Source organism: Episyrphus balteatus, chromosome 4, assembly GCF_945859705.1.
Source record: "Episyrphus balteatus chromosome 4, idEpiBalt1.1, whole genome shotgun sequence".
Lineage (NCBI taxonomy): Eukaryota > Metazoa > Arthropoda > Insecta > Diptera > Syrphidae > Episyrphus > Episyrphus balteatus.
Genome location: NC_079137.1, coordinates 3,963,325 through 3,977,175, shown reverse-complemented (window position 1 = coordinate 3,977,175; position 13,851 = coordinate 3,963,325). Strand labels below are relative to the sequence as shown.

At 30.3% G+C, this 13,851-nt stretch overlaps 1 protein-coding gene and 1 long non-coding RNA gene across 6 annotated transcripts in view; one reads left to right on the top strand and one right to left on the bottom strand.

Moving 5' to 3' along the window:
* LOC129920227 (cadherin-87A) overlaps positions 1–13,202 on the top strand; it is a 115,204-nt gene extending 102,002 nt beyond the window's left edge. For 4 of the 5 annotated variants that reach the window (XM_056001482.1, XM_056001483.1, XM_056001485.1 and 1 more), the window contains 21 exons: positions 663–818; positions 1,045–1,171; positions 1,263–1,828; positions 1,924–2,117; positions 3,151–3,465; positions 3,527–3,657; positions 3,729–3,826; positions 4,079–4,303; positions 4,369–4,473; positions 6,247–6,846; positions 6,908–7,160; positions 7,226–7,571; positions 7,629–7,934; positions 9,444–9,621; positions 9,682–9,856; positions 9,922–10,049; positions 10,114–10,386; positions 10,449–10,711; positions 10,783–10,867; positions 11,112–11,258; positions 12,967–13,202. In XM_056001482.1, coding sequence (XP_055857457.1) covers positions 663–818; positions 1,045–1,171; positions 1,263–1,828; positions 1,924–2,117; positions 3,151–3,465; positions 3,527–3,657; positions 3,729–3,826; positions 4,079–4,303; positions 4,369–4,473; positions 6,247–6,846; positions 6,908–7,160; positions 7,226–7,571; positions 7,629–7,934; positions 9,444–9,621; positions 9,682–9,856; positions 9,922–10,049; positions 10,114–10,386; positions 10,449–10,711; positions 10,783–10,867; positions 11,112–11,258; positions 12,967–13,041 — 4,746 coding nt within the window. In that variant the 3' untranslated portion in view covers positions 13,042–13,202. The remainder of the gene's footprint in view (positions 1–662; positions 819–1,044; positions 1,172–1,262; positions 1,829–1,923; positions 2,118–3,150; positions 3,466–3,526; positions 3,658–3,728; positions 3,827–4,078; positions 4,304–4,368; positions 4,474–6,246; positions 6,847–6,907; positions 7,161–7,225; positions 7,572–7,628; positions 7,935–9,443; positions 9,622–9,681; positions 9,857–9,921; positions 10,050–10,113; positions 10,387–10,448; positions 10,712–10,782; positions 10,868–11,111; positions 11,259–12,966) is intronic. The other variant, XM_056001486.1, reaches the window with a different exon arrangement.
* Positions 3,800–5,840, bottom strand: LOC129920229 (uncharacterized). The gene is made up of 3 exons (XR_008773212.1): positions 5,648–5,840; positions 5,203–5,591; positions 3,800–5,141 (listed from the first exon to the last, which is right to left on the bottom strand). It is a non-coding gene; the product is annotated as an uncharacterized LOC129920229 (long non-coding RNA).
* Positions 13,203–13,851: the final 649 nt, after the last annotated feature.

Sequence of the window (13,851 nt, the reverse complement as noted above, 5' to 3'; positions counted from 1 at the left end):
AGTGAAGAGAAAAGTCCCTGAGAAAGGAAAATGTTTGTTTATATTATTTATAACTTGTTAACGAAAAACCCTTTCGCTATGACTGTTTATTGGGAGAATTTTTTGGTTAAAGGGTTGTGTGTTGGTTTTAAGATAAAAAAAATATAAAGATTAACCCATGATTTTTTAAAAGCATTGAGAGAGTTTACTGTGAAAATGTTTTATGAACTTAACATTTAATGAATTTTGCATTGTCGCCTTGTCGCCATATCGCCATGTCGCCATTACGCCTTGTCGCCATGTAGTCATATGTATGTACATATATGAATATTTGTGTTCCTTAAGTATAATTTTAAACAATTAATGAAACCCCATCCAATATTAAAAACAAAAAAGCAGTTCCTTACAACTCCCAATGGCTACTTAAATTTGTTTTAACTTTGAAAAGCCAAACACGAACCGAATACATCTGTTTTCCAAATGAAAAGCATTTTGTTCCTAAAAAAAATTACCATAAAACCATAAGACACACAGAGAAGACACTACACACAATCCCTTAACTTTTCTATATTTTCCTAGAGTCCTTTTTCCTTTTTTTGTTTATACTGTTATTTGTTCTTCATTTATTTGTTGGATCGTTTGCGTATATATTCTTCGTCTTTCTATCATCCCTTCCCCTTTAGGGCATTAATTCAAAATTTTCCCTTCGCTTGGATGATGTCTCTGGAGTCTTCGAAGTTGAACCAAAGTTCGTGACGGGATTCTCGCAAGTAAACATTCGCGTTGGCGATGGAACTTTAGACTATGAGAATCCCAATCAGAGGAAGTTTATTGTTTTGGTAAGTTTTTGTATTATTTTTTTTTTTCTTCTGAGTTCTTTGGGATGATTTTCAAAATTAAACCCTCTCGAGAATGAAGTGGTAAAAGAAAAAAAAAAAAAAACCATAATTTTAACACTTTTCCTTCTTTACTTTTCAAACTCTTTCCTCCTGAAATTCTCTCTGTTTCAACCATAACTAACCAACAAAAAAACAACAACAACGATGATGACTAATGAATATGTAGGTTATTGCTGAAGAAACTGAAACAAATCCGAAACTTTCATCGACCGCAACAATTACCATTTCCGTTGTAGATGCAAATGATAATAAACCAATCTTCGAACGAGAATCTTATTCAGCCTCTATTTCCGGTTTGTTGTTTGACATCATTTTCCATTATTTATTAATCTTTTGAATTAAGATGAAACTAATTTGAATTTTACTTCTCCATCTTCTTCATAGAATCGTCACTTCCTGGTCAATACATCACATCGATTACCGCTAAAGATATCGATTCCGGAAACTATGGTGATGCTGGTATACGATATAGTATATCCGGTACTGGCTCGGAATTATTTCATGTTGATGAAGAAACTGGTGTTATCACTCTAGCTGACTGTGAAAAATCAGCAGGAGCAACAACAACAACCAACCAAAATGGCAATGTTGAACTTGTTAGAAGGAAACGTGCCGATTTCGATGAGGACGAATATGAGGTTGAGAGAAGTGCCGGAGAGCAAAAAGTCAACATATCGACAAATGGGTTGAGTGGGTTGTTAAATATTGAAATAAGTACTGAACCTGCTGTTGAATATACGGTAATTAATACAAAGGACGAAATGGAAAATATCAAAAAGAAAACCATTGCTGCTGCTGGTGTGGCTGCTTCTGCTGCTTCAGCTTCCACCACCCCGGATGTTTTTGAAGTATCGAATTCCAATGAAGTAACTAACGAAGTGGTATCGGAACCACCACAAAAGACGTGCTTGGACTATGAAACTGAAACAACATATTTTTTGTCGTATAAGGTGAGTTTGATTTTATTTGTTTTTTTTGTGTCCTTTTTTTTTGAGAATAATAATAATTAACGACATGTGTGTGCTGCTATTTTTTTGTTTTCAAGGCAACTGATGATAATGGAAAGGGTCAGACATCGGTGGTATCTTTAAGGATATCAGTAACAGACTCAAATGATTCACCACCAGTTTGTGAGAGTCCTTTGTATAGAGCATCGGTGGATGAAGGGTCGACAGTTTTTGATTCACCCTTAGTTGTGAAGGCAAGGGATGCTGATACTGTGTCCGATATTACGTACAGGTGAGATTGGAAAATATATTATTGCAAACATAGCGAGATTTTGTAAATGCGAATTTTCAATGTAAATTGTTTTCTCTATTTAATCAGTAAGAAAAGATAGGGGCACATAGCAACCATACGTTAACGAACGTTTGCCGTGATTCGACCCCAGATTCACATAGTTTTCGTGAAATTTTTTTATAGAAATATTTGAAAAAAAAAAGAAATGTAATCTTATTTTTTTCAAGGTTCCATTGTATTTAAAAACATATATGAGGGTGTTTTTTTTTATTGTTGAAGGTTAAATGCAACAATTTTTAAAGTCTAGCAGTTAAGAGTTTAAAAGAAAATCATATGTTTCAATATTTAACTGAAATATGTATGTTTTTCTTCAAAATAATTCAATAAAAATAAAATAATTACTTAAATCTTTTTAAAGCATATTTTTACAAGCATTTTTTCGTTTGATTTAAGTTAAAAAAAATGTATTCTTCTCAAAAAAAAAAATTATTTCGGTTGAGTAATTCTATTCTTTTTTTTTTGAAAATTCACTACAATTAAATTTAAAAATCATAAATATTCTTTCAGTTCAACGTATTAATAAATGCCATTTAATGAACCGTGTATTGCGTATACGAGCTATTTAGGAAGTAGCTAATTTTTATTTTTTTCCATTTTTTTTACAGAACTACTCGCAGTCGTGCATTTTATTTAATGCATTTTCATTTGCTTTAATAACTCTTTGATTCTCGTTTTCTCGTTTGGAAAACACGTTGCAATTGAAATTGAAAAAGTCCTCTTTAGAATTTCAAAATACTTAAAAGTGGACATGAAACTTTCTCAGATAGAGATAAAACTATAAAGAATTCGATTTAAGCTTCTTCTAATTTGTCAAAAAATGCACAATAATGAGATTTATTTAAAAAAAATGAAATACTCTACTTGGTTCACTGTCCAAACGTAACCAGTGCGATGAGTGACTTTTATTTCTTTTTAAGCTTTCTGTTCGTCACAATTTATTTCAATTTCTATTTTTATCTATTTTTTTTTCCAGAATAATTGGCAACGAACAAATTGATAGTATATTCGATATTGACAAACGATCTGGCCAAGTTACAATCAAACCTGATGCAGTTTTAGATGTAAATCATTTGAAATCCGACAATTTAATATTTTCCGTTGAAGCCAATGATGGTGTGTTCTCTGTTAATTGTGGCATCAATATTACTGTGCGTGATGTCAACAATCATGCACCGAAATTCTTATCCGATACATATTCGGCAATTGTTGAAGAAAATTCCGAAATTGGAACGAGTGTGGAACGTTTACAAGCAACAGATTTGGATTCTGGAATTAATGCTGAATTAAAGTAAAATCATTTTATTAGTAATTTATAATTTCTAATATCCTTTTTTTTCAATTTTGTTTAGATACCGCATCCAACAAGGAAATTTTGATGATTTTCGCATCGATGAAAACTCTGGAGAGATTTTTGTTTCAAGGAAGTTAGACTACGATCGAAGGAATACGTATCAATTGGAAGTTTTAGCCACTGACATGGGTAACTTAAAATGATTTTCAATATTTTATGATTACCAATTCAAAGAAAAATTTTAACCTTTTATTCCCAAGGAACACCAAGCCTATCAGGAACTGCTACGTTAACAGTAACAATAATCAATAGCAATGATAAGGATCCTTACTTTACACCAGCTACACAACGTGCTGAGGTAAGTGTATAACTTACTCTCCTCATAACACTTTTCTATTGAGGTTTTATTATTTATTACAAACATTCACATTTCTTTTTTTCAATTTCCGAGTGTTTCAAAAACAGCTTTCTACCTTTCTTCTTACTTTTTTTTTTTGATCAATAATTGAATTTTTGAATACATTTCTGAACAATTTTTTGGCAATTCAGACTCTTTGAAATCTTAATTTAACAATGTTTGTAACCACACTTTTTTACTTCCCCTGTTTAGGTCCGAGAAGATGTCCCAGTTGGCACAGTAGTCTACACTTTGGTAGCAATTGATCCCGATGTTGATACACATACAGCATTAGAATTTGCTGCAACCGATCCAATAACAGCTATTGACAAAGATGGCAATGAATTAGAGAATGCTGATGAACTTAAAGAATATTTTGCAGTTAATCGTAATGGAAAAGTTGTTGTCAATAAGAAATTAGAAAGAAATATATTTGCGGTAAGAAAGGAGTATACTTTCTATTTGAAAGAAAGAAAAATACAATAATTTCGAATATTTAATAGGTTATTCGTATAACAGTTTTGGTAACTGATAGCACAGCTCCAACAACACAACAAGGAAAAGGATTATTAATTATTTCCATTATTGATGTTAACGAAATTCCACCGGTAAGTAAGAAAGTAGATTTTATGCATTTGAAAAACTTTATTCCAGTATAACTGCTCAGAAATCGCATGAAAATCCTTAAGTCAGCTAAAATTTGGAGAGAATTTTGTATGGGAGCAAAAATTTAGCTCAATTTGTGTACTAGGCTTAAATATTCAAATCTTTCATTGCTGATTTATGAAGACTCCTTTTAGTCATCATGTTGTAGCGTAAAACTTTGCTACCATGACTCGGCATACATTAAACGTTAGTCTGAAACTTTGCTTTTAGAATACACTATTTAAAAACAAACAGAATTTCGAGTGCAGTTTTGGTAAGAAGGATCTAGACACTGTTTTTAAAAAGATGTCTTCAACACTTGAACCAAGGGGCAGAGGTTATAGTAGATTAGATTGGAATAGAATAGAGTGAAGTAAAGCATTGATTAAAGTAAATACTTACAACAAACAAAAAGTGTACAAATTAGTATGTATATCCATCTATTCAAAAAGACACAGATCCTTCACTATCGGTTTCTGTATCATATGTTTGATAAATCAGACTATTTTGAATATTCTCTTCTTCATCTTTTATTGATTGATTGTTTGATATTCTTTTAAAAAATGTACGAGTTGGTATTACATTCCATTGAGGATATCTCAAGTTATTGTAATGCTTCCAAAATATATTTCTAAATATATAAAAAAATGACTAATCATGGCTTTTAAATATAAATAAGTCTTCCATCTTACAACATAACGACTCCCATTAAAGTTTTTGTTATCATTTTGAAATAGAAAACATAACAAGCTGTTGCAGCTTTGTCCAAATAGTAATGACAAGTAAAATATCCAAACCATAATTCGATTATATTCAATAAAACATTTTGAATAACTTGAAATAGAATTGTTGGTATCAAAAGATCACTCAAGTTGTAGTTTAAAATTGGATATCTTTAAATTAGAAGTTAGCAGATAAAAATAGTAAATATAAGTTAATATTCTTACAAAGCCACAACATGAGCAGCTAAACTTAAATAGCTTAAAATAAATTTAAAAATCACAAAACATGATAGAATCAATGTAAGCATTTCAGGAACTAAAGGTATATTTAAACCCGCATTTTTCATTGTTGTTTCGATCTAAAATTTAAAATTAGTTTTTATTAAAATTGAATACTAAATATCAGAAAATTAACTTCAATTAAGTTGTATTGCAGACTTCGAATAGATGAACTTGCAGCAATAAATAATACAGAGAATATATTTAGAAATAATACTTTTAAATTTGATTTTTCCATAATTAAACTTTTTTTATATAATTACAATTTTTACTAAATTTAAAAAAAAAATTTGAAAATGTTGAACATGTCAATTTTGTCTGACAAAAATTTGATTCCTTTGATTGAAAACTAGGAACGTTTTTTTAATGTTTTTTAAAATCTTTTTCGAGATTTTAAGAGGTACCTGTTCAATATGGTGAAGGACCCACAATACCAAACATGACGCAAACTAATTTTTTTACTCAGAATCAAACCCCATCCTTTCAAACGTTTTTGAAAAATTGAACAGAGACACTCTTTGCAAAGTCTCTCTCGAGATTTTAAGAGATACCTTTTCAATATGGTAAAGGACCCACAGTCCTAAACATGACGCAAACAAATTTTTTTTTACTCAGAATCCAACCAAAGCTTTTAAAACCTTTTCATTCAATCTTTTCTTCCAACTTGTATTGCCAAGTTGTGATACTTTGAATAGCAATCAAATAAAAAAACTCGCTTCTTACTTCTCTTTCTAGAAATTCAATCTTCCATGGACCCCCGAAAATCCCATAATCAAACTGCAAATGGTCGAAGAACAACCAATTGGTTCAGTTCTAACAACACTTCAAGCCATCGATGAAGACTCAACCATTGGCGAATATAGCATTTCACCAAATCCATATTTTGAAATAAACCGAACAACTGGAGTGATCACTTCAACAGCTCGAATCGATTATGAAATAATCAAAGAAGTTCGTTTCACGGCCACAGTCACAGATACTGGTGTGCCACAATTAAATTCAACCGCCGAAGTTATTGTCGACATAATCAATTTAAATGACAACGAACCCCATTTCACTCAATCCGAATATTACTTTAATGTAACTGAAAATTCACCGCGAGGAACTGTCGCTGGCAAAGTAGAAGCTTTCGATGGTGATAGTGGTGTCTTTGGAGAAATAACATACTCATTGATTGGAGAGAATAATAAGTATTTCTTAATTGATGCTTATACAGGGAGTATAATGGTTGCCGATTCAAGTATATTGGATAGAGAGAAGACAAGTCGGATAACATTGACTGCTGTTGCACAGGATAAAGCACCACCCACTTTGCAGAAATCTGCTACAGCTTCTGTAAGTGTTTCCCCTTTACAATTTTCAAAATCTTTGAATTCATTTTGTTACTTTGTTGCAGATTTTTATTAATGTCCTTGATGTGAATGATAATCCACCGGTATTTACCCAAAACGAATATACATCTACTGTTGCTGAAAATGCTGCTTTAGATCCACCAGCAAAACTTCTCCAAGTTAGAGCCGATGATCTTGATACAGGAGTCTTTGGAGAAGTTCGATATTTCATTATAAGTGGAAATGAAAAGGAACTTTTTAAATTGGACTCACATTCAGGAATAATATATCCTGCCCAGAGTCTGCAAGACAAAAAGGGTAATATTCTTAATGACCCCAACATTCTTAAACCCCAACTTATGATCTTCCTTTAACCGTTTCAGGTATATACAATTTAACAGTATCTGCTCGTGACACTCAAGGCGCTGGAACATTCGAAAGTACTGCATCGGTTGTGATAAATGTCCTTGGAGTCAATCAACATCATCCAGTGTTTGTTATTCCGGCATTATCGAATGCAACAATTGAAATTCCTGGCGATGTCATTAAGGAAGACTACTTAATTATGACTGTTAAGGCTAATGACAATGACACCGGAGAAGATGGACGAATTTCATATCATCTTCAGACAAATAATCAAAATGTTCAAGAAACTGATGAATTTGTTATTAGCAAGTTTACTGGAGAATTAAGGAGCAAAAAGGAACTCCATCGGAAAGATAGAGCCAAGTAAACTTTGAGTGTTCTTCTGAGAAACTCTTTTTAACTTTTTTTTTATCTTTTTAGCTATGATTTGATTTTAGTTGCACAAGATCATGGCACACCAAAACCATTTGAAACACTTCGTTTTCTCAGTATCAGTATTGTTGATGCAAATGAAAATCGACCAGAATTCCCCGATACTGCCAATCCGTATAAGGTTTCAATTAATGAGAATAGCGGAAGGGAAGTTAAAGTTGGTCGTATTCAAGCTTCAGCTAGAAGTAAAAATAGCAAGGATATTTTCTACTACATGCTACTTGGCAATGAGGATGGAGCCTTTTTTGTGGATAAAACAACAGGAGATATATTTACCAATAAATCGCTTGATAGGTGAGTGTGATTAATTGAAAGGTATTGTTTATTGCTTTCTGTGAAGGAAGAAATAGATGACACTTTTTACAGTTCAAATTAAAAGCGATAAATAAATCAATCAGCTTTCCTTAAAAACTAGCGGAAAATATTAAGGGATAAAAAAATTCCAAATTTTTTGAGGTTTTTCAAGTGACTCTATTTACCCTAAAAACGTTCACACTGAAATTTTTAAAAATATGGTTTTAAAGCTCGAACTTTCAAGTTTTGAGAACTTAAATGAAAAAATTGTTTATGCTTCGGCTCAATCCTATTGGATACCGAAAGAAAAATTTTCCGTTTTTTTTTTGGCTAAAAACTTGGAAAACAATTTTCCAACTTAATCTCTATATGGATCGGATAACTTGTTTATTCAGATTAAATTTTCTTTTATAAAGTTCAATATGAACATTTAGACGCTGAGATATCGAACCAAAGATTTTGAACCAAAATGGATCAATATCTCAGCAACCGCTGATTGTACAAGAAAATTAAGGAGTGTTTTGAAATCTTTAATAAATTTTCCAAAAAAATCAAGTAAGGGTTTTTGACAAAATTATTTTTTTTTATTTTTTTAAATAATTTGAAAAATAAAAAAAAAAAACGCTTTTGGTGACTTTTGGGATAATCAGGCGCCAAGTTGAAAATATCGAAAAAACCTTTAATGTTGGTTGTAAATTTTACACCTCAATATGCCCACTAAATCTCTTAAAAGTTTCGGTTCAATCCATCAAGCCGTTTTTTTATCGATCGAATTTTTGCAAAAAAAAAAAAATATAGGATCGCGATTTTGACTTTGAATGATCATAATCTTTAAAAAAAAAATGTTTTTTTCATGATATTGATAAAAATGTCATAAATTCAAACTTACCAAGTTTTCAAAAGTCTAAACTTTTAAGCTTTATAACCTTCCTTTCGCAGCTTCTTAACCACCAGAAAATCAGTCTAAAAGTACTACTACTAGACAAAGTGCATGCTACTGACTCTATCAGAAAGAAAAATCAAAGTTTGTTTTCTTAGACTAACCTATCCAAAATCCAAATAGTCCTTAAGTAAGGATTCTGATAGTATTGACCACAGACCTTATAGCCATAGGATTTTCTAAGAACTTAAAAACTGTTTGATTTTTTCTGGTGATATGTCAAATCGACGTTTTCTTTAGAGTTTATGTAGCACTCAATAGGTCCTATCATCTTACTATCTATCACCCATTCCATAACTGCATAGTTACTGACTAGAATCCACGCTTCCTGACCAGAACCTGACGAAACTTTTTTGCGACCAATAAGGGTCAAAAGAGTTGTAGTTCCGAAGTCTTTTCTGAATAACGATAATTAAGCTTTCAGAACATTGCTTTGAAGCCGCCAAGAGCTCTAAGAGCCGTTTTCTCGAACAAAACTTTAGAATTTATTTATTGACAGTTTATGTGATAGTTTACGCATAGGAAAAAGAAAGGAAAAAGATATTATGTTCAACTTATTTCTATTTCAGAGAAGTGACTGATTTTTACACGCTCTACATCTTGGCAAGTACAAATCCAGATTTGCATATATCCGAAGAAGAGCGAGCATCATTTTCAATAAAAACTCTCGAAAGAGACAATACAGTTGCCAAAGTTCTAATTACAGTTCTCGATGTTAATGATAATGAACCAATTTTTGAAAAAAAGGTAAATTTATTCTTTGTCGTCAATGACTTCTAGTTTATTTATTTTTGATTCAATTGCTAGGTCTACTATGCTGGAATAAATGCAAAATCATCTCTAAATGGTTTTGTAACAGTTGTCAATGCCACCGACAAGGATTATGGAAAAAATGCTAAAATCGAATACATGATTATTGCATCGAATTTGTACAAATATGGATCAAGCAAGTCAACTGGTTCAATTGTACCAAGTCCATTTAGTAAGTCATTGTCAAAAAGTAACGTTATTTTCTATTTGTCTAACATTTTTTAATTCTCTTCAAAGGTATTTCACCTGAAGGTCGAATAACAACATCAGCATTTATGGCTGAATATAATCAAGATCGTTTTGAACTCGAAGTTATGGCTAAAGAAGTTGAACCCCCAGAGAGATCAGCTAAAGTTAAAGTCAATGTAAATATCTTTGCAAGAAACTCCTAATGATAAATCTTTGCTTAATTTATAATTTCTATTACAGATTTGGATCTTTGATTCATCTCAACTTATTCGAATAATTCTCTCGCGACCACCCGAAGAAGTCTATCAAGAACAAGATGAAATTATTGCCGAATTGCGTAATGCCACACAACATCGAATTATTGTCGATGAAATACGCTTCCATGTGGATTCTATGGGACGCATTCGAATGGATTGGTGTGATTTGTTCTTCCATGCTGTCGATGAAAGCCAGCAAATTGCTCCTGTCGATGATATTTTGAAAGTTATTGATGCTAATTATGATTATTTGAGAGTAAGATTTTAGAAAATGGGAAATATTCTCTCTGTCTTATTAAGTTTTCTTTTTGTTCCCAGGACTATTATTCTGGCTATGCGATAGAAAATGTTGTCCCAGCTTACATAACAATTGTCCAAGAAGAATTCGACTTGGCATTGGCTGGTTTGGTGGCACTAATTATTGTTTTGTTTGTTGGAGTAATAAGTTTTATTGTTCTATGCTGTTGCCTGAAACATTGGAATCTATCTGTGCCAGTGGAGAATCGTCGCAAAGAAGCTTTGATTAAAAAACAAATAATCGAAGATCTTAATACAACAGAAAATCCACTTTGGATTGAACAGTGAGTTTAATTTTTCCTTCATACTAAAACCCTTTGACTATAATTATCTTCTCTTTCATTATTTCTTTTAGAAAACTAAAACTTTATGAAGAACAAGAATTAACAATGCAGGTATTCTCAGAGCCAGATCATAGTTCGAATTCTGATGGTGCACCGGTAAGTTTTTTTTCTGATTTTTATTCTACTTTTGTTCTTTTTGCAAGCACCACATCCAATCCTATAAAGCACAAAAGCCTTTTGTGTGTGTGTTTTTGATTTGATTTTGATTTTTTTTTTATTTGAAGAAATAATTTTAACTAACTTTTAACCTTTTTTTTTTTTTGTTGTTGAAAATCCTAAACTGCAAAATTTTGTGTATTTTCTAACAAAAAAAAAAAAAAAATAAATACAATTATCGTAGGCACAATTGGACAGAAGAAATTCTATTGAACATGCACATCATCCAGTAGACAATACTTATGCCACGATTCAGCCTAGAAATGCTGATAATCATCCGATGAATGATTTTGCTGATTATGCAACGCTTAGAAATAACAGAGCACCTTCGGTAATGTAACATTCGTTGATTGAATATTTTTTTTTTATTTTCTTAAATTTAGTTTTAAGTTATATGGTTGCACTTTTCTAATTTCTGCTTAACAACACTCACTAACTTAGATTAATTTAAATTAATTTTCACATTTAATAGCTTTTAAACGGAATAGAGTCAATATTTTTGGGAATATGGAAATTTAAGTAAATACTCCTTTATTATTGAATTCAAAAAAAGGAGTTTTTGTTTAAATTTGCATAATTTTCGATCATAATTCGGTTCAATTCTTTTGATTATTAGTTTTGAAAGTAAAATAGTTCTTGTGTGTATTGTGCACGATTTAAGACAAGACATTTTAATTTCGTGGTTCTCTTTTCTTAGATTTTTTCGTGTTAATCTATCTTTATCTTAATACAACACAATAGGTTGTATTTCAATGTTAAATTGCTGCCAATTAGAAATAATAATTGGCAAGTAATTAGCTGTTACAAAGTTTGGAGAGATTGACTCGATCGAACTCAAAGCAGTCTCATTCACATAAAAGATTCAAGTCTTAGCTAAATATGTTTTTATATAGCTAATACCCAGTTTCACAGTCAAGGTTAATACTTGAATTAAGCAAAACCTTAACCTGAATCCAAGTTTTTGGTTTAACTCATCCGGTTTCACAGTGAAACTTGGAACTTTTTATAGGGTTTGTTAGTCACTATCCCTCCTTGAGTTCCCTAATTTGAACTGAAGATTAAAACATAATTTATTAATTTAAACTGTCCCTCTTAAACTGGCGTTAAGCGACAACTTAGGATTTCACTGGCATTTTTTGCCCCAATTGGTAACATTTCAGAAGTACTTCATATTTTAACACTTCGTAAAAAAAAGTTGATTGCTATTTTTTTCAATTAAAAAGACGATGTTCCTTTTAACTTTTCTGCTTTAAAGCCAACATAAACAACGGTAGTCTTTCTGTGCTCTGCCGTTTATAGACTTTCTAATTTTTATTTTGTAGCTTTCGAGATTTGAGATTGTTTTTCATGTAAAATAACAACAACGGTTTTTTAAGAATTATTGTGTAAAATTTTGCAAAAAATACAATTACATAATATCTAGAAATTGAATAATTTAATTTCAGTTTTAATTTAAAAAAAAAAAAAAAAACATAAACACATTTTTATTTAACTTTTAATTAATAATACTCGTATCTCCTGAAACCTTGTTCCGAAAATAAGGTTCCACAAAATGAAATTTTGAACGTTACCATCCTTATGAATTATTTAAAAAAAAAACTATGGGATACAAATTATTGGGGTAGCTATAATTTTTGAAATGTTGGCCTTAAAGTCAATAGTTTAACAATTTGCTCAGCGATAGAATATTTTTATTTAATTTTTATAACTTACATAGGGACACCATGGTGTATGTGGAACCTTTTTCTTCGACAAAAAGTACACTTTAAAAAAAACTTCTCTATCGTTGATCAAAAAAAGGAAAGTGTAATAATTGCATTTGCAATTAACTTTACGTTATTAGGCGACCATTTTATTTTATATGTACAGCACAAGGATCTATTGCTCCTTTTAAAAATAATTTTGATACGCTTGATCGATACTTAACATTTAACATTTTTTTTTTGTATTTTCTAATGCATCCATATATTTATTTTTTGTTGGTTTGATATACTGATTACTTTAAAAATATTAATATTTATTCAATATTACGTCTTTAGATGTACGAATTCACAGGCTCAACATTCCAAGCTCCAATAAGAGAAGGTGACGATGCTGTTGCTGAACTTATATAAAAATACTCTCCTGATACAATTTAAAACAACAACAAAACAAAAAATACATATATGCTATTGTATTGCTATACAAAATATTTATATACATATTTAAAATATATATATAAATATATACATACATAATAAATGTATATATTTTGAGTACATAAAAAAAAAAACAATTGGCTATAAATGCCATTGAAAAAATATATATATAAACAGCAGCTACTAATCAACGGACGCGCTATTTGAGTCTCACATCAAAATGCAGAACGAACAAATTTAATAAACAAAAAACAACAACAAACAAACAAAAAACAATATATATTATATATACATATATATAAATGAAAAATATTTCTATAATGACAATAAGCTTAGTTATATTTAAATAATATAAATAACAGTTAAAAAGTTATAAAGCAACAACAACAAATTTATTATTATTTTATTTTTATTTTTAATTTAATTTAAGCAAAAATCGAATTGTTTATATTGTTTTGTTTTTGTTTAAAATATTTGTTTAATTTACATAAATAAATATTATTTACTTGAACTATAACATCAATGAAATAAGGAATTTAAAATGCAGCTCAAATTCAAATATTTAACGCATTTACATAGTTTTTTTGCTGTTTTTTTCTATAGAAGTCTTTTTTAAGATTAAAATAAAAAAAAAAAAAACTAAACGAATTGATTTTTATTTTGTTAATAAATATTTTTACTACAATTAATTATAAATAAACATTACTACATTGATATATTATATAAAAATATATACAATTTTAAGTTAAGATACAAATATCTATTGGAATAAACAATAATAAAATT